Raw genomic sequence first — 27,770 nt, 5'->3', positions numbered from 1 at the left:
GTGTGTGTTTGCGTGAGTCTGTACGGGGCAGTGTGACCTACTTAGACTCAGAGAGCTGTGTTGTGCTGTGGGTAGGGAGAAAGGAGGGGAAGAGGAATAGGGCCTCTGTGTAAGCTGATGTGCTTTTCAGGGGAAGGATTGTCCTGGACTGTACCTTTTTGATTCTCCAACACAAGCACACATGCCTACATGCATGAAGATCCCAACCCTCAGACAGCCTCACTCCAAACAGATGTTTTCCTACAATATGCTTGAAGAGAGTGGGGCTAAGTGAAGAATGACTCAAAATACAAGAGGATTTAAGTGAGACTGTGCACCTACCCTCGCACAGTGAAGATATATGTCATCTGGGGATGTTGAACTCCTGTGATGGCGTGGCTGCAACATTCTTTATGCATTACTTAGTTTCGCTCATGGGGTCAATGGGAAAAATCATGGTACAATTGCGGTTTTGGTCACTTTCCAATCCACTTGAAATCACATTTTTAGTATCAGCTCAGCTCGCTTGGAACCACGGCAGAGGAGGTGCTGAAAAAGTACCTGCTCCCAGCTACTATCCTCTAATGGAAAACCCCAAAAACCGAGTTAATTCGAGCAGTGCCAGTGGAAAAGCCCCATTTGTTTGCCTTTCAGGTTAAAAGTGTCAGAATAACAAACCCTTTTGGGTCAGGTTACTCCAACGACAACCTTCGACCAGTTCTTCATTATTTAATCGGAAATTCTGAGGTTCAAACATATTCCTCTTCATCATTGTTTTGCAGACCATTGGGCTTAGGTTTTATGACTGTCAGCATTCTGGATAAAACCTATTTTAATGAATTAATTAACGTCATGCAACAGACCAATACAGTAAAATATGTAAAAGGACTTAAGAGATAGATGGATCTTTGTTAAAAATCAACCCATTGAAAATCTAACCCACCCTGGCCTACTTTTTAGTCGACTGATGTGTCGTAGCTTCTAACAGAGCATCATACCATCTTTGTATAATTTGATGAACTGATGCTGTCACCCTGTTTTATTTAAATAGGTCATTTGTTCAAAATGCTGGATAAATCTCTTTGAAATATAAATATTTATGATGCAGTTTTAATTCCTGAGCTGGGAGAAATCCTAATTCCTCTCTCACTGATCTCTTCTCAGTTGACAGAAAGCTTTTCATTTTGTATGTTGCTCAAATGTGAAGGTGTATGTTTGACTTAGTGCTAAAGTCTTTTTGTGCACCCCTGTGACTGTGTTTGAGCATCCTTCATGGTAGCTCAACTCCTTAAGCCTGCCAATAAAAGCTGATGTGCAGGAGGTCAAGGGAAAGTTAGAATGGTGTTAAAATAACCACATTGCTTTAGTCTGCTCTTACCAGACAGATAAACACGGGATTGTTTCTAGGCTAAGACAAGGAGATGTGATCCAGAGAGAGAAAGTCAGGATAAACCAAGCAGGTTTAACAGGTGTGTGTGTGTTCGTGTGTTCGTTAAATATACGTCCGGGTTTGATCTGCTTCTTGTAGAAACATAAACACACACTACAGAGATGCTGTCACATCTAATACGCCATGTTTCTCTTCTACTCTGTCAATGCATCTCGCATCTCGTCCTTTCACACAGCCAAACCATCAAAGCTTCTTGGCCACACCTGGTCTGTTCTGTCTTACACAGCACACAGTTCTGCCACGCTTTAAGAACATGTTTGTCATTAGTGTCAAATCATTTTGTCTGGCTCTAGGCTATATCCCTTAGCTTTTTTTTTTTTTAAACATATTTTATTGTGTTGTAGATTTTAAAACATCCATTTTTGCCATTTAAATTACACTAAATAAGCCATAATGACAGAGTGAACACATGTTTTTAGAAATGATTTCAAATCAAAAGCTGAAATGTCTGGACGGTGATTGGAGTCAATGTTGAGCAAACTGAGTGGACTGGACATGCACCTGGACGTGTATATAGAGTCTCTAAGTTCACACTGCATGTCAGGACAAAAACCAGGCTTGCATATTAAAAAGGTCTGGACTGACATGATGTCTGTGTCCGTTCGACTCTTCTAATCTGTTCTGATTTCTCTTGGTCTCACCTCACTCTACCTGTCCATCATTCAGCCTCTTTCTCGTCTTCCTATTAAATTTATTATTATTTATTGTTTATTATATAAAGAGCACAACATATTCCTGGAAGAATTAAGAAAAAGACCAATGCAGTTTCCATACCAGTACAAGGCCATACAGCAGACTGGACTTGTATATTGAGTCTCTGCAAATTTCATAGAGGGCAGTATGTGACTAATACTCGTAGCTGAATCAACAGGACTCTGGATGTTTGTCCTAAACAGAGAATGGCACTGTGACCTTTCAGTGAACCATCACTGTGTGCCTGTGGTCCTGCAGTGGCTCTGACCCAGCCAGTTTATTGTGACTGTCCCAGCTTGAGGAGCTGAGGCTGAAGGAGAGAAACAGGGTGAGGCTGAGGTCAGCTGGAGGACAGCTGCCAGACTTCAGTCTATCCTGCTGCCTCATCCCAGATTAGACATTTTTGGCTCAGCAAACCATAGGGAGCCATATCTGGTTGATAAGTCGACTTGCAGTTTTTCCTTTTTATTAAATTTAAAAACTTTCCTAAAATTCTGTTTTCACTTTGTCCTTATGTGATACTGAGTGTAGATTAATGATGGAAAAAAATAATTTAAACAATTGTATTATCAGGCTGCAACACAAGAAACTTGAATGAAAATTGAAACCTTTCGGACTGTAAGTCACACTTCTTTAATTCCTCTGGCTTATAGTCCAGGAAATACAGTATATACCTGTAATTAGGACCAACTGATAAAGGACCCAATCACTGCCAACATGTTACTAATTAATTAGTGTTTTTAGACAATTAGCCAAAGTTTAGTCCAGAACTACAAAATAAGTCATCTCATATGCTCCAGTGTGATATACTCTATAGCCAGTACTATATTTGTGTGTCTTGTGTCTTAATGAGTAAGTAGTTAGATGGGCTTCACTCTTGTTAGAGGGATGTTTTTATAAGAATGTAGTTACAGTGTACAGGCTTCATTGCAGCACAAGCTACAGTAGAGATAACCAAAGTTCTGTGATGCCACATCAGTCCAGTTGTGATATTTCAGGATGTAAGGAGACCACAGTTGAAGGTCAAGTAGCCATGATGACTGATGACTGTAATAAGCCTCCTGTCAAGCTGTGACTCCTCTGTTTGGAACAAATCTAACCACACACACTAGTAAGTGATGCATCACAGCCCACCTCCCTCTTTTAAGATGAACACTTCACTACTGGTACATAAAATCAGTGCATCATAACTCTATGCATGTATGTTCCTCGTGCTGACTGAACTGAATTCTCCCGACTTTGTCCAAGTTGGAAGGTCTGAGGTACAACAACACTAACTAAGCCCCAAAAGCTTTGACAGCTGGCAGAACAACGAACAAAGATGTTTTATGAGAAATTCAGCCCACTGGGGAGTTTTTGTCCAGTCTGATGCAACGTAGGGGCTGACAACAGAGTGAATTTTCACTCCTGTCCTGTTTTACCCCCACAGAAATACTCCTGTCTTGTCCCAGTCCAATGACAGAATAATAATTTGTTGTTTTGCTTTGCTTTGTTTTAGTCTTTAGGCAGTTCCTGCAGGTTCAGTAAAGGAAGAATATGCAAATAGTGATACATAATAGAGATTTATTTTCATACCAGCGCCTCTGACTGCCCTTTCAAAGATGTTTAGTCCTCCTTCAGTACCTTGGACAGCAGGCACAGCACGGCAGGAGAAGCATCTGTCTGTTTCCTTGTGTATGTCTTTGTTTCACTGACTCAACAAAGGAGAGCAGCCAACACTCAGCACATCCTGTTATTTTTCCCAAATATGTATTTACAAAGCAGAGGCAGAGAAGTAGAAAGACAGGCAGACAGAAATTGAGATTATGAGGATGAGTATTACTGCACAAGTGTTTTGGATTCAATCGGTGACCCTGCCCAAGGAGTGTTTTCAGCACACAGTCAGGACAGACAATGCACACCCTGCCATGGCCCTGTTTGTCTGATATTTGGAAGCAATTGTGACTTTGGGTGGCGTCCTGTCTGTTTCCCTCACTGTCACCCTCTGTGGATGCTGCTGGGAGATGGTTGCCTTTGGTGCCTCCTTCCTTTTTTCCTCTTTTCCCCCTCCCTCTGTTACTTCTCTGCCTCACTTCCTTCCTGTTTATTCCTTCCTCTCATTGATTCATCACTCCCTTTTTTCCTTCTTTCCGTCTTTTCCCTTGTTAAATCTTAAATCCTATTTCCTGCTTTTTGCTTATTCCTTTCCATCCTTTTAACCCTTGCTCTAATGTCCTTCCCCTTTCACCGCTGCCTCGTTTGTGTTTTTATTTAACCTCTTTTCTATTTTTACCTCTCACATCCAGACAGCCACATTAAATCCATCAATCAGGACTCCAGCCTTTGCAGCCCAATTTGGACCTCTCATTGAACACAGACACTAGAGTTAAAGGCTGGCTGCAATTGTACAGATGAGAAAGAGGCAGTAACTAGCGTGGCCTGGGACCTGAACCAGACAGACAGAGCAACGTCACACTAAACTTAGACTTCCAGACTGTGATTGCGTTTGCGTGTGGGTGTCTGTGTGGCAACTGTGTGTGTGTGTGTGTCTGTATGACTGGGGGTTCACAGTGTTAGTAGCTCAGAGTCAGCTGAGGCTGCAGTGGAGACAGACAGAGACAGAGGCACTGAGCAGGACACAGCAGACACTACTGAATGTTGGGTTGAATGGTATTGGGATACAGACTTCTGACAGGTGAGAGGGCGGGTTTATGTGAGTGTTTATGCGGGTCCATGTCTGCATTTTGTGTGTAAGATAGTCACTATATAGAATTGTTTATGTTTAGTAAATGCCTACTGTATTGGTGAGTCATTTCTGTGTGTAACTGTGTTCATTAGAGTGTGATTTCTATAGCCTTGTATCATCAAGTTACAGTTTTGCAGTACCACGTCATCAGGGACTGATGTTCAATGGCCCATGTTGTTACTGCAGGTTGTAAGCCCTCGGGAGGACAGACATCAGTGTCACGCCGAGAGCCGCAGGAGGAGGTACACCCACTTGACCAGAAGCAGGCCTTGGCTGCAGACCTCCTGTCAGGTACAAAGGACAAGAATAATAAAAAGTGACACTTCTTAATGAAATGAAATGAATAAAAATGGCTGAGTTAACTACTATTTGCTTCCCCAATGGTACAGCAGTATTTTTTGCTTATGGTGTTTTGGTGTCTCAATAGGCCATTTTTAGTTTTACACATTAACAGGGAAAGAGATGCGTAATATTCAAAACAACTGGTTGATAAGTGGACTGGCTGTATTTTGGAGACAGCTGTGCTGGGAATGGTTGTATTGTATGTTAGAGAACTTTAATCTGACAGTTTTTAAAGATGTGGATTTATGTCAGACTAGGGTCATGAATTTTGTGACACAAAAAGACTTTGCAACTCAACTTTGACTCGTTACCAATGACTCATGACTTACCCAAAAGCTGAGACTTACAGTAACTTGAAATGCCATTACGCCTCTGGGACACTGTTAGTGTTAGTTGTACCAAATATAAAGTTTATAAAGTTAGGATAAAGTTTATTGGCCAAGTATTTGACAAAGATAAACAAAAATAAACAGAGATGTAGATATTGCATACAGGAATGAGGTATTAGATACTGGGTTGTTTATGTATACACATGCATAATGAATTATACATTCATTTTTTAGCAGTAATGTGCAGTTTCATTAGTGCAGTACACTGTGCAGAGTAATACGGTGCCTTTAAAATGTAGAAAGTTAAGTGTTTTGATTATCTTTTGTTTCCCTCCTCCTTGTTGTGTATTTCCACTTCACCCATTCCCAATTATAAATGCTTTAATATCCCCACAACCTCCTACTCCATCTTTTTTTTTACCTGCCCCATCCACCATCTTGCTTGCCTCTTTTCCTCTAATTTCATTCTTCCTCTCTTTTCCTTCTGTTTCCGGTTCTTTCATGCCTGTTGTTCTTTCCTTCCTCATGCAAGTCTCCATGGCAGGTTATTTAGATCCTCTGGGCTCTCAGACCAGCCCTGCCCAAATGATGAATACTGGCCTGATGGGAGCTTTCTCAGGTACAGCTTGCCTTATTTGCCTCAATCTGCCTCTGCCACATTTTGCTAGAATAACAGCATTAGCTCAGATGAAAATATAATGCTATATGTCACTAGTACTTTATTATTATTTAGAGAAATCTGATATTTAAGTCCCTCAGATCCTTGAAATCCTCCTTTTAGGGTTCATATTTAGTGACCGAAACTAAGTAAAAGCTCAGACCTTGAGACGCTAGTCAGGAGCATCAGGGTGAACCAAATGGTAGCAAATCAATATCAATCAAAATTTTAACTGAGCTCATAATTCAAGTATAGCTTTTATCATTGCTTAACACGCTCCATGAGCAGGAGTGAGCCGAACTCCTGATTTCGTCATAGTACTTTTTGTAGTTAGGTTTTGCTTACTTCTTGCTTACTTCTGTAGCACTCAACAATATAACATTACATTATCTCTCTTTTTCCTAAATCTTGGCTGTTCGCCTTTGTTTATTGTTTGCTATTGCTTTGTTTGCATCATGCAATTTCAGTGGAATTGCAAATAAACTAATAGAAGCCATATTTTTATTTTCAGAAGAGATGTCTGGCTAACATCGTTTACAGAGAGAGAGCGTTGTAACTAAGGGAAATAGCTTGACATTACTGTTTCACAGAGGTGTCAGGATATGTTTTGACCATTTAAACACATTTATCTGTCTCTTAACCTGCACAACTGAAGGAAAAGCAGCAGTGATCAGACTCATCAGAGTAACTGTAGTTAGACATCTCAACCACTATGAAGAAAGGTGTTTAATTCTTCTTTTAACTTTTAATTTGTTTTAATAAATGTATAAATTGAATTTAATACATTTAATAAACATTAGAATACACACAGTATTTTTTGACAATTTCTAATGTCCTGTCTGCATATCAAATATAGCCTTATATTGCAGTCCACTATTTATACATGTTAGGTTTCCTTTTATTTCTTTCTAGAATTGGTACATGGTGTGTTATGAAATGCGATTGACATTTTTTTAAAATGGCAGTTTTGCAAATAAACATGAATCTTTGGTCATTTAGGATTGTCACAAAAAATAATCTTTCCATAGATGCTAATTAGACATCCCCTCTCATTAAAATGTATCTTAAGTGCAAAGGTTTGCGTCTAAATTGCAGCTGTAAAATCCACCTCAATGAATAACTTGTGGTGAGTCACAGCTTTTTAATTGTTGACATTAACTTGGTACCTGCTGGTACTGTACAGGGTGACACGCACAGGCTTGTTCTTGTGCAAAACATTACATCATAGCCTAATCGTAACCTTATACACAAGTTGTCACCTTGAAATGAAGAAGGCCAAGACCCCACAATGTGAGTGTGTAAACAGGCTTTTGTCCTCACATTGGACAGCATACTGTACTGTTTAATTTTCTGAAGACTTACCCTAACCTTAAATCAAGTCACCACCATAAAATCTAATGATGGGGAGAGCATCAGGGCTAAAGGAATCTCCAACACTGTTCTTAATATATGTGTGTCTGTTTTTGTTTTTTAGGATTTTCCCAGCCTGGAGGGATAGGGGTTGGTGTGGACGTGGGAGCTGCATCCGTCCGAGCAGAGAAGCCTCAAAGTATAGCAGAGCCCCTGCATCCCACACCCCCAAGAGGATCAGATGCCCCTAAAGAGCATAGTCCAATGTTGCCTGAGCCCCAGCCTCCTCGCAGCCCTCTAGATATGTCAGCAGGTAAGTCACATGTAGATGAACTCACAGTCACAGTGTATCTTATGAAAAGAAAACTGACCCTCTTCAGCTCGCTGCTGATTCAGACTTATACACACTGAGCTACCCAATGATACCAGCCTACTACTGCTGGAGCGTCTTCCAATAAGAAATTATCTGTGCAATACCACTTCTCTTGTTTTCTGTAAATTTGAAAACTTAAATGTCCTAAATAATGTTGGAAACATAACAACAAATTTTGAACTTTTCAAATTTTCTTAACTTTTAGACTTGGGCAAATTTTTATTATATCATATGTGTGGTAATGTTAACGAAGCCTGAGCTGCACTGATGATTTTTCTACTTTCACTTTCTTTTTTATTAAGGAGAATAGGTAATAACAACAGTAGCTTTAGATATGAAAAATAGAAATAATAATTAATTAATAATTAGTTTGGCTGAGTCTAAAGTAACTTTTCCCTGACCACATATGAAGCCAGTATTGGTGCTGACAGATTCACTGAACTAACCAATTACATCCAAAGCTTAAGTTTTTGAATCAGAAAATCACAGCAGTGTTTCAGCAGTACACCTTTTAGCACATTGTATGTAGTGATGATTTCTGCTTTACATGTAGGAGTTTATGAAGGCAGCGTGGTGGTTTAGTGGTTAGCACTGTTGCCTCACAGCAGGAATGTCTGTGGTTCAAAACCCGGCAGGGGCCTTTCTGTGTCCCTGTGCTCGTGTGGGTTTTCTCCGGGTACTTTGGTTTACACATTGAACTGCCTGAACTGTTTGGTCAGTATGTTTATATTTACAACATTTTTACATTTGTTATTCATACAATTTGTTTCTTGATAAATTAAAGCCATTCAATTTTAAATTTTAACTTGATTCATTAAAAGCTTTTGCTTTATTCCAGTGTCATATGAGAACAGAATGATACTAGCCAAAATACATGTTGCTGTTATGTAATGCATAATTATTCTACCTTTTAAATTGCACAGTACTATAATAATGTAATATATTTGTACACGAAGTTTGATGGCTGTTATTTAATGCTTCACCAGCCTAATGTGATTGTGCAACCCTAAGTCATTTTTATCCATTTGATGGATGTGTTTTCTCCCTCTCCCAATTACTGCACATACAGTGTAGTAAGCAGGGGTCTGTCATGGGTTTGTTAATATAAAATATGGCTCTATTCAGAGCCGCTGTACTATGGGGTCTGGCAGCTGCTCCACTTCTGTATATATAACTGAAAACTAGATACAAACTGGGCCAAAGTAGATGACCGACTCAGTTTGAGTGAGCAATTTTGCCTCTACTCTTGTTACTTTCCATCTATTTCACATTTCCCTTCCTTTTTTTACCGACAACTACTACTACAGTGAATTCAACCTGACTACTGCCAGGCTTTGTAGTTGCACTTCAGACCTAAGCTTTTTCTTGTAAAGGCAACAGAATGTTTTAACATCCTTTCTATAAAACCATTACCCAGTGTTTTTTTTCTGTCTATCTCTGTGTACATGATATGTTAGACACTTTGATTTCAAACAGCTCTATTGTTGCCCATTGGTGTCCTGCTACACTCCAGGAGTTAGCCAATCTAAATTACGCTATATACTCTTTTAAGTTCTGTGTGTTATTTAAGTCAAGTTTCACTACCCTCAAAGGCTTTGTTTGTGTGTGTATGTGTTGGATTCTCATTCATTCTAGCAGAAATGTGAGTTTGACTAAGAAATAATAGATTCATGAAGGTGAAAAATCACTTATTCAGTCCACAAAGGGTATATTGATATTCTAAAGCAATACCCCCACTGCCCGGACGTATCTGTTGTGCCTGATACACTTTATCACACCATAATTTAACAAAGCTATAATATATATCATTTCAAACTCTTCAAAAATATTTGCAGAAAATAATTACGTACCTTCAGGACTATAAACATTTTTGATATGTAGTTTCAGACGAAGAATGTTAGTTTTATAATATATTATGAAGTTTCTCCATTATTCTTCTGTTAGACTTAGAGAGAACTAGTTCATATGTACATGTCCATCTCCCCCAACTTTAAACTCTTCCCTCTTCACCCACAACAAGGTGTCTTAGGCGACTGCTGGCCAGAGCAGGTTGGCTGCCTGCCAACAGACCTCCCTTTCACCCCCAGTGTCTCCACCATGATCAGTCGCCATGCTAGCCATCTTGCAACCACCCTTGATGAAGCTACTGACAGTTGGCCTAGCCGAGAGAGCGCGGCATATGCTGGAGGTGATGAAAGGGAGGGAGATGGATCAGATCGGAAACAGAAAAAGAAGAAGAAAAGGCGACAGAAAGATGAGGGATGTTACGAGCACGTCGAGAACAGGGCTCACCCTGAGGTGCAAGCACAGGGACAAAACACACCACCAGCAGAGGAGTTCTACCACAGAATTGGTCCGAGACGAGATAGAGGAGATAGTGGCTGGGAGGAGCAGCTTGGGAAGAGTGGAGGCCGGAGTAAGAAAGGGAAGAGCAGGAAGCGGCTTCCAGAGGAGTGGGGAGTGATGACAGAACCATTTGTTCCTCCACCTGCAGTGACTACTCAGATCACAGAGGAGATAATGATGGATATAGGAAGTTCAGCTCATGCAAACTCGGAGGCCTCATTAATAGAGATAGATACAAGCCAAAACCCATGGAAAAAGGAGGTTTGTCCAGAGGACAGCCTGGTCTCAGCCCCTCTGTCCCAGGAGCTACTCTCCCCATCTGCTGTTTCCGTTAGCCCACTAGTCCTGAACAGTGAGCTGAAACCCACAGCAGCTCCATTCACTATGCCTTCTACCAACAACAACACAACAGCTGGCTCCTTCCCTGTGTCTCCTCACCCTGGTATTCCATTTGATCTCCTGATGGATACTGAAAATGGTAACTTGGCTAACAGCAGCCAGGCCTTTTCTCCACCTTTCTCTCCGGAGAATGAAGCAATAAGTGGTGACATGGTTGACAGTGGGATGTTTGAAAACACCAGTTCCCTCCAACAGTCTTCTGTGCAAAGTATCCCTGAGGGAGACACCTTGGCCTTCAGCCCTGCCTCCCAGGCCAGCCTGGCCCTTTCACCAAAAGGTGAGGTGTTAGCCTCAGCTCCACCTCTTTCACCGTCAGATGCTGCATGGCTCCTGAACGACTCACATATTAGCAGCATCACCGAGCCCTTTGACTTCAGTGACATCAGCTCTTCAGGTCATACACTACCCCTAGGCTTGTCCTTTGACACCCCAAGCCCAGCACCTCTCCGCTCTCCCAAAAACACAGCACAGGAATTCCCACCTACGGAGTATAAAGATGCCAAATCACCACAGAAACAGTCCAAGAAGTCTCATTCTTCATCTTCCTCATCCTCTGTAAAGAGTCCAAGTTCCCCTGGAGCTAAGAAGTTCCCTCCACAGACATCCCCAGTCACCAGCCCCACTTCCCCTCTGTCAGTCACTCCTCTGGGAGCTCCACTATCTGGTCTTAACCCTGCAGCTAAACCTTTCTTTCCCAGTTTTGCTGATGCCATGGAAGAACCAGCTGTGGTCCCTCCAGTTGTCCCCATCATCGAAGGTTGGTTGCAGTCAACCCTGGGCAAAATAGTTAAATAAGTTAAATGAAAAGGAAAAGGTGAATGGTTGATCACCATGCATGGTCCTTCCATCAAGCTTCAGTAGTCCAGATATTTAAAATGACTGCAAATATTCTTTTTTTGGGCAGGATTGATTGCTTGGGTGTCTTAAGCTGGATAATCAGTCCCCTTTGTACTCTCCCCTGCATGGATTCACTTGTCTAAATACTTGGCTGGGGCTTTTTGGCTTGTCCAGTTTGATCTGTTTGTGAGTGACTAACACATGGGCTCAAGTATTTCCCAACTAGAGCTGTGGGTTGGCTTGATTTTAAGCTGTGAGTATTTTAATTCCTAATGATGTTCTCATTTTTAACAGTGTTGCTCTTGATGGTTCTGCTGTTACTAACCAGTCACAGTCCTTCTCTGTAGCAGCACCATTAGGCATCTTCACCATATCAATACCAATCTTCTCTCTTTCTCTTACGGCCCGGCGTTTGTGTTGTCACTTTAATCAAGCTCCATTTCCAAGTTGCAGGAATGATGGGTCACTGTCTTCTTTGCCCTGTATCCCATTAACTCTGTTTGCCTCACTGGCTGCCTGTTTCTGTATAACTCCCTTTAGAAAAGAATTTTGAAGAAAAAAAGCTTAACATCCTGGTGTGTCTCCTCATATTTAAAAAACATTAAATGTTAATTTTTTTATTTTTATTTTTATTTTTTACATGGTCTGTGATGTTTGCTGCCTGGCCTGTATCTTCAACATAGGTGAGTTCTTTTAATTCTTCTTGTGGCTCTTCTGTTTTTTTTTTGTTTTTTTTTCATGCATCATTGAGACTATTTGTGGATTATTAGAAAATGACTGGCAGAAAAAGCAGTCAGGTGAGTGCTTCTCAAGGCAACTGATACTACAAACAGAAGAGTTACTGACAGAGTACATCCAAGTTTTTGAGCAATTTTCTGTACACTTTTAAATTATGGTATTATTAGAGATGATGAGATTATGATGATGATGATGAGATGTGACCCAAGCACATTCATTGAAGGCCCAGGATTACAACAAGGGTGCTATCTGCTGTCTGTGATGCAAATAAGATGTATAAGATTCAAAAGTGAGTTAGAATTGAGCTGCTGATGCATCTGTGTCTTTATATAAGTGTTTCAGTGAATTTGGACATTGGTGGCCATGTCTCTGTTCATGTCTAGATAAATGTGTGGGTTTTGCACTTTTTAGGACAACTAAAGGGTTTTGTGTGTGCTGTTGATTTATGGTGACACAAAGACAAGAATTCTTGTCCTCCCTTTTTACACTTCTTTCTCTACCTCCCATTGGAGCCTATAATGAGGGCTGAACTGTCAGCTTTTGCAGGAACAGTAATGTCTTGATCGTGACTCTTAAGTAGCTTTTATCAATGTGCCATCCTTCCACAAGAATAGAGGGGCTTACGTTAGTATTTTTGCCTCTTTCAAGTCATGTGGAAAATATATTCCAGGTTTGTGGATGTCACATCTGAATAGAGTGATGGACTCATTGTTATTGGGTTGAATGTTAATGTTATACACAGTTGGTTTGCTTTGTTTGAAGATGTGTATACTTAGTTGATGTGTGTGTGGCATTTGGGTCTCCATACTTTTCTGTGCATGTTGCAGCAAAACAAGCACTGCTGCAAAATCATGCATGAGATTTCCATGAAGTGTCTACATTATGTTGTGTATGTGTTTTTTGGTGAATATACAATGTTCGTGCTTGTGTGAATGTGTGGAGAAAAAGAGCACTACAGAGTGATGAACACAGCTGCCTCTGTTTTCCCTTTGCGTAATGAGACCTTTTGTGAGTGTACAGGGGTGGGTCTCTGTCACCAATAGTGGTATTTAAGGCTTGTACAATAGATGAGGCATGCAAAGCAGAACAAAAAAGAGACTGGAGGGTTACAGATAGGGGGTACAATGCAGTGAGGAAGAGCTAAAAAATAAATAAAACATAATGAATTGTAGTTAGAAACAGTAAATGATGTATTCAATATATTTGAAGGAAATATAGGGATAAAAAAATTGTTCATATAGACTGAGAGAGGCAAAGGATTCAACGAAAAGAAAGGATGCTGTAGAAGACCTGTGGAACTGACGCAGTTATATGCAGTAGTGAAGAGCAGAGTTGAAGCTGCACTAGTCAATATTTTTTAGAGCTGTCAAAGTTAAAATAATAATCAAGAGTTAATGCAGATTCATTTTTGACATTTTTGGACACAATTTACACACATGTTCTGTGATTATTGTTCACATTTCCTGCTTCAGCCTCCAGACCATAGTCGGTAAACACAAGGGAGATTTATGCTCCCGGCCCAAAGTTGTCTTCACTTCGGAGTTATCCTCCACCTCACCGCCTCATCGCAAGCGAGGCTCAGACATTTAGCTTGGTCTGAAGGAGCAGTAGCATTTATTACATGCTCACTGTACGTCAAAAATCTACAATGTCTGCCTCCAATATTGCTAAATTCTCTACTTGTTGCATTAATGATAATAATAATAAGCATACAGTTGCATAAAGCATATTTGTACACTCCCATGTTAATAAGAGAATTAAAAACTTGAAAAATATCCCTTTAAGGTGCATTTAGAACAGATAAAAAAATGTATGGTTAATTTGTGATTGTCCACTAGTTAACTATAGACATTGCAAATATTTTAATTGACTGACAGCACTAATATTTTAATATTTACACTTGATCAAAACACTATGTGCTATGTAAAAGTGGTTAGTTATGACCAACCCACAGATAAATAGTGTCAACTTTGCTTTGGCATTTTAGCATCTTTCAGATCATTGTTTTGGTTTTACAGCTCACAACTTTACTGTTTTGGTTCAGTCTCACTACACTCAACAACTTTGCTTCTGGCTATTTTCATAAAAAAGTACTGCCAAGTTCACAATAGACACAGTCAGCAACTACTTTGTGAAGCTAGAGAGACTAATCTTTCCGTCATGGGACTGTGGTTGAGTTAAAACTATAGAAACAATACTGCAAATAGATAGTGTTTTAGCTCTGTGGCTGCTGGTTGTGGAAATAAACAGTTTCACCAAAACAACTTTGTAATGTGGTATGTTGATATTTATATTCATATTCTGCTAAAACTCATAAGTACCAAAGTAAATAAATACATAAAATCGTTATTCACATTTCTTCTTGCCTTCTGTCTCATTTCCGATTCTGTCTCCTGCCCATCTATTCTAATCTTGTTACTTCAAATAAAAGTAGATGTGGCACCAAAATAACCAGGAGGGACATCCTGGCCACATTGCAACAACACCTGTTCTCTTTCACCACCAACAGTGCTCCTCCTTTCTCAGACAGAAATATACAATCACAGTGGTCCTGTCAACCCACAGAGACACACAGAGCACATAGCTGAATCATCCAGCTATTTGAGGACAAACAAAATCCTCAAAAGGCAAGCCAACATGAATATCAGCAGTCTTTTTTTAACCTCATAGTGCCTTTTGCTGTTGTTTAGGCTCCTTTCACAGGGCCCAGACTGTTAGATGGTAGCCTAACAGGGGCATTTGTACAGTATAGCCCCATCCCTGGTGCAGAATGGGCTAATGCCTTTTGACAACTTTGGGGGAAGTGTTGGGATTTTGCCTTGTTGACACCACTGTAAGAGCCAACAGCCAACTGTAGGACAGGGGTGTGAGTCACTCTGGGTTATTTTTTCAAATGTACAATGCTTCAGCAACAGATTTGCAACTCATGCAAAGATGCCCCTAAACCAGCTGTGTGGGCTGTGCTTTAGATTTAAGAAACTGTGATACTGCCATTTTCAAATGCAGCTGTGTCAGCTCAGTCAGTGAAAGCTTTGGTGACTGTAGAGTTTATCTTCTGCATTGCAAACTCATCTAAATATGCAGTACACATCCTCTATTCATGTTGCTTCTGTAAGATTTTTTATAAAGAGCACTCTATGGCACTGAATCAGCATGCTGAGGTAATTCCGAAATAATAGTACATTTAGTTAGTTTTACATGAATTAGTGTCTTATATTTTGACTTGCTTTGGGATCACAAGTGTTATACTTTGATTCTGGTACTATGGTTGTAATATACTTTTGTCTGTGCTGACACACAGACATATTCAATATTCATATTCATGTTTCAATCTGTGGTACAAAAGACACATTTACTGAGTTACATCTAGTTAAAGTATGCTCTGGCATTCCAATACTGTGTGTGTGTGTGTGTGTGTGTGTGTGTGTGTGTGTGTGTGTGTGTGTGTGTGTGTGTGTGTGTGTGTGTGTGTGTGTGTGTGTGTGTGTGTGTGTGTGTGTGTGTGTGTGTGTGTGTGTGTGCATGAAACTTTTAAAGAGGCTTTTTTGCAGATTCAGCTGTTGTCAAATATATAAATAGATGCTTAGAGGAAGGCAAGAAGCCAAGCCATTCCCCAGGCAGGCAGACTTCAGACAGACTTAGAGAATTTAAGATAAGAGGAAGAAACAGACAGATCTGAGGGAGAGGAGTGTACAGAAAAATAGAAGACAGACAGATGCATTTCCAGCTCTACAGTTTCCAGTTCAGTTGCTGCCCTTGCCTTGACTTTGACCATTTGACATATGCTGGGATGGTTCCTTTGCCTTGTTCGTGTTTTGTTTTGTTTTGTTTTGTCTTGCTTGTTTCTCGGCTGTCTCATGTGTAACTGTTTTTGTACTGTTGACTCCCTTGGACATCCAGTTCCTGTTTATTCTAGTCACCCCATTTTTATTGTGGTCACCAGATTCTGTGTGGTTTGCCCTGTTTACTGTGTTCATTGTCTCTTTTTGTTCACCTCTCTGCTTCACAATTAATCTCTGTTTCCACTGTCCTGCCTCTCTGGAGCTGTCTGCATTTGGGTTCACCGTGACAAAGCAGCTCTTTCTAAAGCTTTACACAAATCCAACTTCAAGCTCTTAACATTTGAATGGTGGATGGCTTCATGTGAAGCTTCCTAATTTGCCAATTCACTTTTTGAACCTCATGTACTCGCTGGGAAGCTGCGATAGAGGCTTATTTATTGTGAACTGGTTAATGCAGTAAGTGATTAATGGAAGTTCTGTTCTATATAAAATGCAGATAAAGGTATTATTTCCAAGTTTCTGGGGAATGACAGACAGAAGCATGAAGTGCTTTTAGGGGAGGTACAAGAGAAAGGAAAAGAATAAGGATGAGTTGTTGCCATAGGAACAGCAACAGATGCTGGAGTTAATGAGACACTACACTTGACAGCACACTTGATGGTACAGTTTCTGTTTAATACATGCACATACAAGTCATTAAAAGGAACATTAAAACAACTTTACTTGGCTGTTATTTCAAATAATCATATTATTTTTCACTTGTTACAGTGGTACCAATTTACTACTTTCGATAGAAACAGATTTATTATAAATTATTACCAGCTGTCACTGTCACCTGTTTGTGGGCTGTCTCTTGTTTTGCAATTGAGGTCTGAGCATCAACAGAAACAGAGATAAATTGGAGAAACAGATGGAATAGGCATGAGACTGGCTAGGAAGACAGTCAAAAGCAGCAAAATTTATGTTTTCAGCAGCTTAAACTGTGGAAAAAGTAAATCCTCTTTAGACTGAGATAAATGAGAAGTGTTTTGGTTTTACCATCAACAGCATGAGCTCAGTATTAGACAATCAGGCTGCACACATCCTACTGTACACTGAGCTATACAAAGTTCAAATTCATTTCATGTCTGTCATTTTATACTTGAATCAAGAGCCTCTCACCATATTAAAGTAAATCACCATTCATATCCATAGCAATAATTCATATTAAAAGTATGGAGGAGAGTAAAATCATGTAGGTAATGTATGAAAGTGTTGATCAACTTGACTGCACTCCAGGAAATGCAGATTGTTGCTGCTCCTGGATATTTGCTAAACTGAAAATCTGTCAGTTTGCATGTAAGCTTTTAAATCAATGATAACATTACAGATTAGTTTGTGTCATATCCAAATAAGTTGTATCAAGACATTTGCAGCTGCTTAACAGCAGATATGCTCATTATTGTGTCATTAATTCAAAAAAAATGGCCAGGACACTGCAAATCTAGTATTTTTACTGGCAATCAAGGCAAATCCTTTGACATAGCAGAGGAATAAATTAAGGGAAAACTGATATGGTATAATGAGTAGATGGAAGGTTTCCACTTTCACCGCGACTGTTCGTTATTGGTACCTCAGGACGCCATGCTTAGAAAGAAAAAGCTGTGGTCAGGGTTTTCGCTTGGCGTCATGAAGACAATCAGCCATCCCTCTTTCCTAAAACATTCCTGTAAAACGTTTGATTTGATTGATTATATTTTGATGTGAAATATTTTTTTGAATGAATGACATCGGACTTTTACTACAGAAACACTCAAGCATGAAGTGAGAAACCCAAGAACATGTATTTATATTAATCATGTTGTTGATTTGTTGATGAGAATAAAAGGTGTACAACTGCAGTAAGGTGTAGTTCACGTCAGCATTTAGTCATATTTCTGTTCTTGGGAGTTTGGTCTGTCAAGTCCCAATTGCCAAGATGGATCACCCAAGAAGAAAAGTTCAGACTTTTATTTTGAAAGAAGATTAACAGTCTTAGTCACTTTAGCAGGTCTTGAGACTGTACTTAGGCATAGGAATAGTAGGTTTCAGCTAAACACCAGTGTCACAATGACAGCGCTCCAGTAATTATGTGTAATGTTTATAAGTCTAGTGCATTACCATGCCAGTACAGGACAATGATCATTTTGACTTGATTGTGGCACTACATGAAAAGTATGGGATCACCTAATTAATTATAAATCATTTTTGGAGACAAAATTAAAATTTCAGTGACAATCAAATAGTAAAAGTCTTCCCTTGAAGTGTATGTGTCACTTTCATCACACTCACAAACATTAGTTTTTCTGCATTCACCTAACCTTCTGCCACCAGCCCTTGATTCTGACAATTCCCCAACCATCACCATCAGATATCCCCTCAAAAAATTGACCCCCAACCCCCTACGTGGCTGGAGCTGGCACACTGATGAGGAACCAGTTACCATAGCAACAGGAGGTGGTTGCTTTGGCAACTAATGGGAAGAGGGGGCTACTAAGGAAATAATGGATGTTTAGCATGGATAGGGAGCAAAGGAGATGTGACTTCGCTAAAAATAGATGTAACTAAAGAATATCTGTCTCACCAGTATCAGCTTCAATTTTTACCCTGGTCTCTAAATTTGTATTCAACATAATACCTTCTCATCCCAATAAAATTCTAAAGCAAATGTTTATCATTCAATCAGTGAAGTTATTTGCCCCCCAAGGACAATTTGTTGTTAAGCAGTGACACATAAAACACACACACACACACACACAAAATATATGAAACACAATTTAATTGAAACTTTATACTGTACCTCTTGTAAAATGACATGAAAAAAAATTATAAATCCTCATTAGTCTGGACAAATTCAAACCTCTCAAATTTTTGGTAGACTTGGTAAATGATTATAATAATCATAATTTGATTTGATAACAAACACCATTCAGTGTTAACTGAGTCCCTGCTCCTCCTGGTAGCCAAGAGGTTCCAACAGGCCGCCATATACATGAGCACTGCATGACATTAGTTCCTAATTGTCTAATAAAGGCAAAAATGCTCAAAACATAAAGTTAAAATAAGTAAGTCCCCCTCATTCCAACACACCAATCTCAAGACAACCGATCCACTGATACCCAGTATGGAACCAGTATGACCCAGTGTGGAACATTTCATAATACACGTAGCACATTCAACATAGGTAATATCAAAAAAATGACATGGAAACTCAAACTCACTGGAAGTATCTGTTTGCTAGACAGGAACAGATCATGTGAGGAGCAGAGCGGCATAGAAATTGATCCACCCTTTACCCAATTTCTATTTATGTTTGTATTCTGTACCTAACCTTGGTTTAACAAAAAATAGTGCACTTCAGGAATACCATTTTTTTACCATTCCTACTTATTTCATATGCCCATAAATAATTGGACAAATTAACAAAAATATTTATCATTGTAGTTGTTTATTATTCCTTCATATAAATATTTTGAAGTCACTGACTTCAATAGGTCTAAAATATATGGATGCTGAGTTTCCTCCTTTGAGGTGCTTTGCCAGGCCTGCAGCTGCTGCTTTTCTGCAGATCTCTCTGATTTTGCTCAGTTGGGTTGAAGTCTGGTGACTCCCTGACGAATATTCCGATTACTTGCCTTGAGAAGTTTTTAGGTTGCTTTTGCTATGTGCTTTGAGTAAATATCCATGAAGCTCTGTATCAGTTTTTTTTTTTTTTTTACTTTTAGCTGCTATTTCTGTCTGCAGTCAAATCATCAATAAACAACGTTCCAGATACATCTGACTGCTACATGGCCATCCATGCCGTAACAATGCTCCACTATGTTTGACAGATGATGTGCTATGCTTTGGATCAGGATGATTAGACTTTCCTTTCCTTTGCACTTCTCTGCCCATTACAAGTACAAGGTTTCATCCGACCAAAGGTCTTTGTTCCAGGACTGGCCAAACATTTCAAAAAATTCTTTCTGGCTAATCCCATCTCGCCTTTCTGTTCTTCAGTACCAACAGTGTCTCAGACCTGGAGGTGAACCCTCTGTACTTCAATGAATGCCAAATTTTGCACTGCAATAAGACTACTTCATGTCAGAGCCATTGTGGTGGAGCACAGAAGCAAAATTACAAAAATAAATGTGTTTGCACCTCAAAAACTGGGTCCATGGCAAACTGCAACATGGGGCTGGAAGGTAATATAAATAAATTGTCAACATTCATTTTGTTTAGATATGATTACAGAAATATTTTGTTACAACACATCTTTTAGCTAATAAGTCATGTTCCTAAAGAATGAACTAATTGAATAAAAAAGACATACTGGTTTATTATGCTCTGACAAATTAGCCAGGTTTCTAACTTTAACTAAATTCCAAACCTCTGTTCAACATCCTAAATTACATTAATACCTGATACATGATGGCACTGACATTATTACTAATCATAGGTGACAGCCATGGGTGACAGCCCTGTGAGCACCCACCACTTCCCCCCACGAGCAACTGGAACTTGGTTTAGTACTACTTCCTAAGGAACTTGTTTTTAAAGTGCTGAAGGGCAATGGAAACAAAGACAGAACCTGGGACAAGGGGTCCAAGAGTTACAGGTCCCACAGTGCAAAAGGACTATTTGTTTCTAAATCATTATTGAATCTACTAATGAAGAATCAAAGCTCTAGAGACACTCAAGCTAAACAAAAATTCTGACCACTTTAGGGTCATGCCTGCATTGATATAAAAGAATAGCAATAAAATACCATAATGTTGTGCTAAATTTCCTGCCACAACAAGACAGTCTGCAGCTTCCTGCACAGACACAAGACACAAATGGGTCTCGAAGCCCCTTTAATGGCAGCTTTTGTCTGTATGTCCTTGTTGTATTTCTCCTCGGCGCTTCTGTCGCCCTGTGGGATTATATAACAGTAGTTGTGTGTGTGTGTGTGTGTGTGTGTGTGTGTGTGTGTGTGTGTGTGTGTGTGTGTGTGTGTGTGTGTGTGTGTGTGTGTGTGTGTGTGTGTGTGTGTGTGTGTGTGTGTGTGTGTGTGTGTGTGTGTGTGTGTGAAATTTTGCCAGCTAATCAGCCAGGGTGAGGTCATCTGTTTAGATTGTGTGTGTGTCTATGTTGTCCCAAAGGGACTCTGGTGTCAGGCTTGTATTTCAAGAGGCAGTCACACAGGGAGAGAACTTGGGAAAAACCATGACAAATGTGACACACACAGGCAGTGACAGTAAACTGACCTCAAGCAGGTCTACCCACCTGCCAGCATGTCTACCTCACTATTGTCTGCCCACACAGGCATGTCTGTGTGTGCAGGTGTGATGTGACGGAAGAATCAGGGTTACTTCAAACATGTAGGCGTCACCGGGAGCTAAAGTTGATTAATGGGTGGACTCAAAGAAGAAAGAAGGCAAACACTGGTCTCCTGTGAATCTAGTTATCACATAACGAGCTAGACATACTGTACAAATGGACAACCATGCAGGGAAGTAGGCCAGCTCTATGCACTATGAATTTCATTGGTGAGGATGGTGATAATTGGGCACAGTGAGGTTTGACTGTATGCTGCTACTGGGACCATTTAGTGTTGATTTGAGTCTTTTACTGGGATCTATTAAACAGTCTTATTCTTGAGAATGTCAGCACTGGCATTTTATAAAAAGACAACTAGTGTGTCATTAACATGTGACAAATGTATTTATTTACCATGTAATGAATATAACTGCACATCGAAATAAAAAAGCGTTCCTTTTAGCTGGAAAAGGAAAGTCACTCATTTCTGATTTATACTGTACTATTTTTAGTACACCCTCAGCTGCATTGTTATATTGTCTTTGACTTTTTTTTCCCCTGCATCACCGATAGAATAATGGATGTGTGTTGTGTCAACAGATCTTCAAGGTAATGCTTTTGCAAACTTTTGAACCCAGTCACAGTCGTCATGTTTTATTTTATTACAGTCCTTTCTTGAAGCAAAAGTCTGCAGTTGTGCTGCCATTAAAAAAACAACACAGCTCTTATTCTAATACATGACATTCTGTATAGATGTAACGGTAAAACAAATGGAAAACTCTTAGGAGCTTTGAAACAAATTACATTTCAGTCTTCCAAAACCTGCACTGACTGAGAAATAATCATGAGGAAGATTTTTTTGTATGACAAATTACAGTTCACTTGGGTTTAAGGTATAAAAGTAGAGGTTAAGGATGTCTGGAATATAGCTTTAGATTTGATGGCCCATTCAGCCATAATAGCTATTCAGTGAAACTGCTCTAAAACACTACCAAATTTTTTTTTTTTTTTTTATATGAAAATTATTGGCTATTGGTGAGATTAGCATGAGAGCCACTGAGTGGGCCTGGCTCCTTGATGAAATTTCCTAACAATCCAGTTGGACCAGGAGCGATAGCTTAGCCTGACAGATATAAATAAGGATGATCATAATTATCAGCTGTGACTTGGGTGAAATAAGACTGAAGAATGCTTTGAAGGTGCAATAGGGCAGTTAGTGGTAATTGCCTGACATAACTGGTAACTACTCGTAGGACTAGTACAGCTACTTAAGTAAGATGATGGCTGGACTGCTGAGGGAGCAATTGTATACACATGGAACTGCCCCATAGGATTAAAGCTGGCCATGGCAATTTAGCCTAAACGAGCACAAACAATGTATTTGTATTTGTAAAAGTCCTGTTTTCTGAGACATCCACCACCCCAACTGCCACAAATAACATTTGATTTCTTTTTTTTAAACAGGAGCACAGTCTTGCAGATGCAATGTAAATCTGAGGCTGTCTGATGTAAGAGTGAGGGTGGGAATTAAATACTTTAAAATCAGTGTTATAGTTCATAGGTCCCCAGACATAACAGCACAGCCTGATGCCCAGTGATATGTCAGACCATCATTTAACATGAATATTGAATATTGGTGTGTCTTGTTTCTCCTCACTCGTCTGTGTTTCTCTCCCCCTCCTGGTTGACCTCATAATACTTCCCTCTCTTTACTCTTCTCTCCCTGTGTTTTGATCTGATTCCAACTCCCTCACTTTTCCAATTCACTCCCTCGTTTCATCATGTATTTGCTGTCATCTGTCTGCACCCTGCTCACTTTCAGCTCTGCCTTCCATTGCTCTGTGCATGTGCTGGTTAGAAATGGTTAGAAATCAATGTCTTCTGTCAATATTAAGCCTTCACTCAACACCAACAGCCACAAGGATGTAACCGCTGGCTGTTTTGACTGGCACACACATCTACAATTCTCAGCCTAGGACAAAAAACTCACACCCCACCCCCATCCTTTCCCTTTATACACTGCCCTTGACCTTAAAATGCGTGCTGGATAACCTCAGATGATCTGAATATATGTAAGACTAATGCTCTCAGTTTCCCATGTGAATCAAAGTCTGTACTGAATATAATAGACAGACTGAATGATAATATACTCTATTAGCATTTGCCCATAGCTAATGTGATGTGTCACCTGCATATACATCCTCATCAGTGTGAAACCAACTTACACGTATTTTTGATCTTTTCGAGCAGATTATTGTCACACAGTGGATTTGCAAGTGTTTTATCCTCTCGAGCTTTGAGTTTTGTAGACTTTTTACATTTTTTTAGCTGTCTGGGATTAGTAGGACAAGATACATATTAAAACTAAGCAATGCCTTTGAATAGGAAGTAGTTTTGAAAAATGATTATTTTACTGCAGTAACGACACAATGGAGTCCCCAGTGTGTAACAAAGTATAAAACAATTTATTTGTGTATAACACAGCTTTGCAAACAATGCATGTCATCTAAAAGCCTAATTACTCTATTTCCTCTCCTCCCTTTTTATTCTTCTCCCTTTTGAAACTAAGCATAAAAAGTGTAGTTACAGATCAGAAAGATATTAGAAATTGTTTTGTGTATTATCTGGAAAAGTCTTCAGGTTAAAACCACTCTTCACTCAAGGCACCTGCCTCAGCTCTTGCCTAATGCTCCCCAGTGGGAAGACAGAGCAGTGTGTTTTTTACTATAAGACAGAACTGCAGAAAGAAAGGGGTTGAGGGAAGGAAGACATGGGCTTAAAAAAAAAAAAAAAAAAAAAAAAAAAAAACTAGAGGGGAGGGGGTTTACTCACTCCACCACAGTGCTTGGGATCTGGCATTAGCCAATTGGCTGCCACAACTGCATCATGTGACAACTAATAATCAGTGAGAAAACCAGAGAGCAAGAGAGAGAACAAGGGAGGGAATAAGGGAGAGAGCTGCACATCCAGTTCACCCTCAGTTTGCATTTGAGTTCAGAGCGGAGACACAGCACAAGAGACTCACTCACACAGAGCGCAGATTGCACCTGACAGAGCTGCAAGGAGCAACAGCACAAGACGACAAAGAGGGAGAGAAGGGGAAAGAAGTGGTGAAGATTACTTTATACACCTGAGACTGAGACAAAGAACAAAAACAAAGGAAGGGGTTGAGAGTAACTAGAGAGACATCATGTCATCTCTCCCTGATCAGCAGCCTGACTCTCCTTTCTCAGAGTACAGTGAGCTGTGTAAGGTGCCTTCGCTGTCACCCACGCTGCCACCTCAAAGCTGGGATTGGCAGCACAGTTCAGCCGTGGACATGGGCACCACAAAGGGACTGGTAATAGGTGATGGACCTCTGCCACCAACTGAACTCTCAGACAAAGACAAGCTGTGCTTCTACGAGCAGCCAGCTAGGGGCAGCATGGACAGAGAGCTGAAGGTGCCAGGTAGAGTTGGGGGCATTTCAGGAAGCACTTCATTGGGTAATGCCTCACTAGGCAGCACAGGGGAGAGTCCAGACAGTCCTCTGTCTTCCTCTCCCTCCCCCTCCCCAGTTTCCCCAGGCAGACTGTCCTCTGATCTGGGGTGTGGTAGCACCAGCAGGGTTTCTCTGCCACCAGTTCCTGGATCGCCAGCCAGGTTTATGGAAATGTCGTCACCTACTGGTGCAGTGCCTCCATATCCAATGGGAGCCTCACTGTTGGAGGCAAGTCCAGTGGATGGAGACTCTCCATCAAAACCATGGAACAACTCCAGTTTTGCTGAATCCAGCCCAAAGGTCACTATGTCCCAAGTGTTCCCTAACTACTGTGTTATAGCAGCTGTCAATGACAGCCACTTGCAGAGGGGTGATCAGGGTGTGGCTGGAGCCATGGCAGTCCTGGGGATCCCGCAGTTATCAGATGGCTCTTCAGGGGACAACAGCAGGGAGGACGAGATAGAAGAAGAAGAGGAGGTATTGGAGCCCTGTTTCATGGGGCAGGCTCAGCAGCAGAGGAAAGCTATGCGGCGAGCAATGTCTGAATGTTCCCACCTGTCGGTGCCCAGCAGTCTAGAGCTGCCTGATAAATACCCAGGTCAAAATGGGTCTGGGCTGGACCAGCTGGCATCACCCATGAGTGGTCCACGTCGCCCACCACACTCCATGAAGCGCTCACTGACCGTGGCAGAAGGTCAGCCACCGACCCCACCACCCATTCTCTCGGCAGCAGGCACCACACATACTGACCTGCGGCAGGCCCCACCTGATCAACACTTCTGCCTCTCCCCATTCTCACCACTGAGCGATGGCAGTGCTGAAGTCCCTGTCTCATCACTAGAGGCCCCAGTGGAGGGCTTTAGTTTGGAAAAGGAGTCTGGTAACATTGTGATTCCAGTGCCCCTCAGCCCGAAGGGGTTCAGCAGCAAAGACAGAAGCTCTGCCCTGACTGTAGGCTCTAAAGGGGAAACTGCTTTCAAATCACACACGGTTAAAGATGCTGAATTTGAAGGCAGAGAATCAGATACAAAACTCTCTACTACCTTTGGAGACTATACCAGCCCTGGCTTGAATTCTAGCACTAACCCCTTGATCACAACGGATGGTAGGTGAACATTATGTTTTCAGTCTCTTCCTTCTTCTCATGCGTTCAAAGAGTAGTGGGTGTTACTGACTACAGCATTTAAGCATCAGACAAGCAGGAGAAATAAATATGACACATGTTTTGATTAGGTGCTGTTTTCTGTTTAGAGTCTATGTGTTTTGCAGTTTGTGGGCTACAGTAAAACTTATGCACAACAGTCACCTTCATCCCAATGATACCAAGCACTTTCACTTTAAATAAAATCACAGGACTACTGATAGATGCATGTATATTGCAGGAATTTAGTCCATAGAAAAAGAGACATATTCATTGTTTGACTTGATCTTTTGATCTAAGCATGGATATGGCTTGGGAATAGCTGTAGAGGCAGAGGGAGGAGTGTCAGATGGTCAGTGAGACACAAAGAGTGAAAGAGAAAGTGAATAGCTTAAAGTGAACAGCAAAGGAGCAGGCTACTTGATATTCCATGTTGGTACTGTCTTGTTGTGTTGATCAAATGCAGATGGTCAATGATCAGCCATAAAGTGTTTGTATATGGAATTGTTTATTAGACTGTGAGTGTTGGAACATAGAATATATGACCTTAGTTTTTGATTTGTGGGCACAGACTGCTGTGATTGTGGCTGTGACTGTGTCTGTGTCTGTGTCTGTGCATGAGGATGTTTGATGTAGCGCCAGTGTTTCCCCTAGATGTGTTTACTGCTGCTGCAGAATTACAAGCACTGTGGATGAAATTTCACATGGTTTATCTGATGAACCAAAACTTACACTTTCTACACTGTGCACAGCTGACCTGGGCTAGTATGAAATGAAGGGCACTCTACCATACAACCACATACACAGTGGTATCAGCATTTAGTATCCAGTCTGACATTGACATTTTTACATCTGTTTTATTTTTATTGCCTTTGCCAAATCAGTTAGATAACTATGGTTCTGGGGCCTATTCTTAAAATAGATTTTTTTTTTCTTACAAGTCATTTAAGCATACATTTTTATTTTGCTGCACAAAGAGGTACAAACAGAGGTCTGAAGGATTTGCTAAAAACAAGAAAAGGGATTCTAGCAGAGCTCAGTAAAGCAAAGTATAGAGGTTGCAAACTAGTCCGCTTTGGATGCCAATGTGTGAATGGGTGCCAGTTATGAAAATGGGTTGACTGAAGTGCTGAGTCTTACAAGTTATACGAGTTTTCACTTAGTGGACAGCCGGAAAAACGACGCCATCAAGGAGGACAGGAGAGAGGGGGCACCAGTAGGTCAGGAAGGTCGTTTTAAGTTATTCTTCCAATAACATTTATTACTGGTCTGGAATCACACGCTCATTGCGCAGGAGCAGTGCAGGCACTGGGAACAATGAGCACAATAAACATGAAGTTATATAGATGATTGTACAGCTGATATTTCAATACAGGGTCAGCTCATTAGACTAACTTTCCCTTATACTGCAGCCTTTTCCCTGTCCACCATTCTGTCCCCCTATTACTCATTAGATTCTTAGTAAAGGCAGGCACAACTAACATAGCTGAAAGTGGGTCACAGTGATCTGCAGCCCAGCACAGTGGTTAAGGACTTTCTTCTTCTTGCTTCGCAACCGTCTCACACCTTTTCTGTCTTTTGCTGTCTCCTGCTTTTGTCTGTCTTTTTTTTTTTGTTTGTTTTGCTTTGTTTGTTTTTTTTTTTACTTTACCATCCTACTTGCCCACTATGGTTGTTTTCACCACCTGCTACAAAGCCAAGTGTGGCAGAGGCTGCCAATCTGGCCACAGGAGTACTATGGGGCAGAGATCTTTATTTTCTCACCCCTGAAATTTAAAAATGGAGCATGTCAGAGTCATATAGCCACAGGCTGTGTGCTGTATTTATGCACCTGCTTTCTTTTTTTGGC

General features: G+C 40.5%; 1 protein-coding gene across 13 annotated transcripts in view; it reads left to right on the top strand.

Moving 5' to 3' along the window:
* The window catches only part of LOC113121387 (microtubule-associated protein 4), a 74,970-nt gene that overhangs the window by 26,956 nt on the left and 20,244 nt on the right, over window positions 1-27,770 (top strand). For 6 of the 13 annotated variants that reach the window (XM_026291787.1, XM_026291789.1, XM_026291794.1 and 3 more), the window contains 4 exons: window positions 5,034-5,138; window positions 6,051-6,137; window positions 7,651-7,839; window positions 9,920-11,401. In XM_026291787.1, the coding sequence (XP_026147572.1) occupies window positions 5,034-5,138; window positions 6,051-6,137; window positions 7,651-7,839; window positions 9,920-11,401 (1,863 nt within the window). Of the gene's footprint in view, window positions 1-4,699; window positions 4,797-5,033; window positions 5,139-6,050; window positions 6,138-7,650; window positions 7,840-9,919; window positions 11,402-27,770 lie in introns of those variants that run through there. The other 7 variants (XM_026291790.1, XM_026291788.1, XM_026291793.1 and 4 more) reach the window with 5 other exon arrangements.

The sequence above is a fragment of the Mastacembelus armatus genome, chromosome 20 (genome assembly GCF_900324485.2).
Source record: "Mastacembelus armatus chromosome 20, fMasArm1.2, whole genome shotgun sequence".
NCBI classification, from domain to species: domain Eukaryota; kingdom Metazoa; phylum Chordata; class Actinopteri; order Synbranchiformes; family Mastacembelidae; genus Mastacembelus; species Mastacembelus armatus.
Note: the sequence above shows the minus strand (reverse complement) of the source record. Positions and strands in the feature narration are given on the sequence as shown.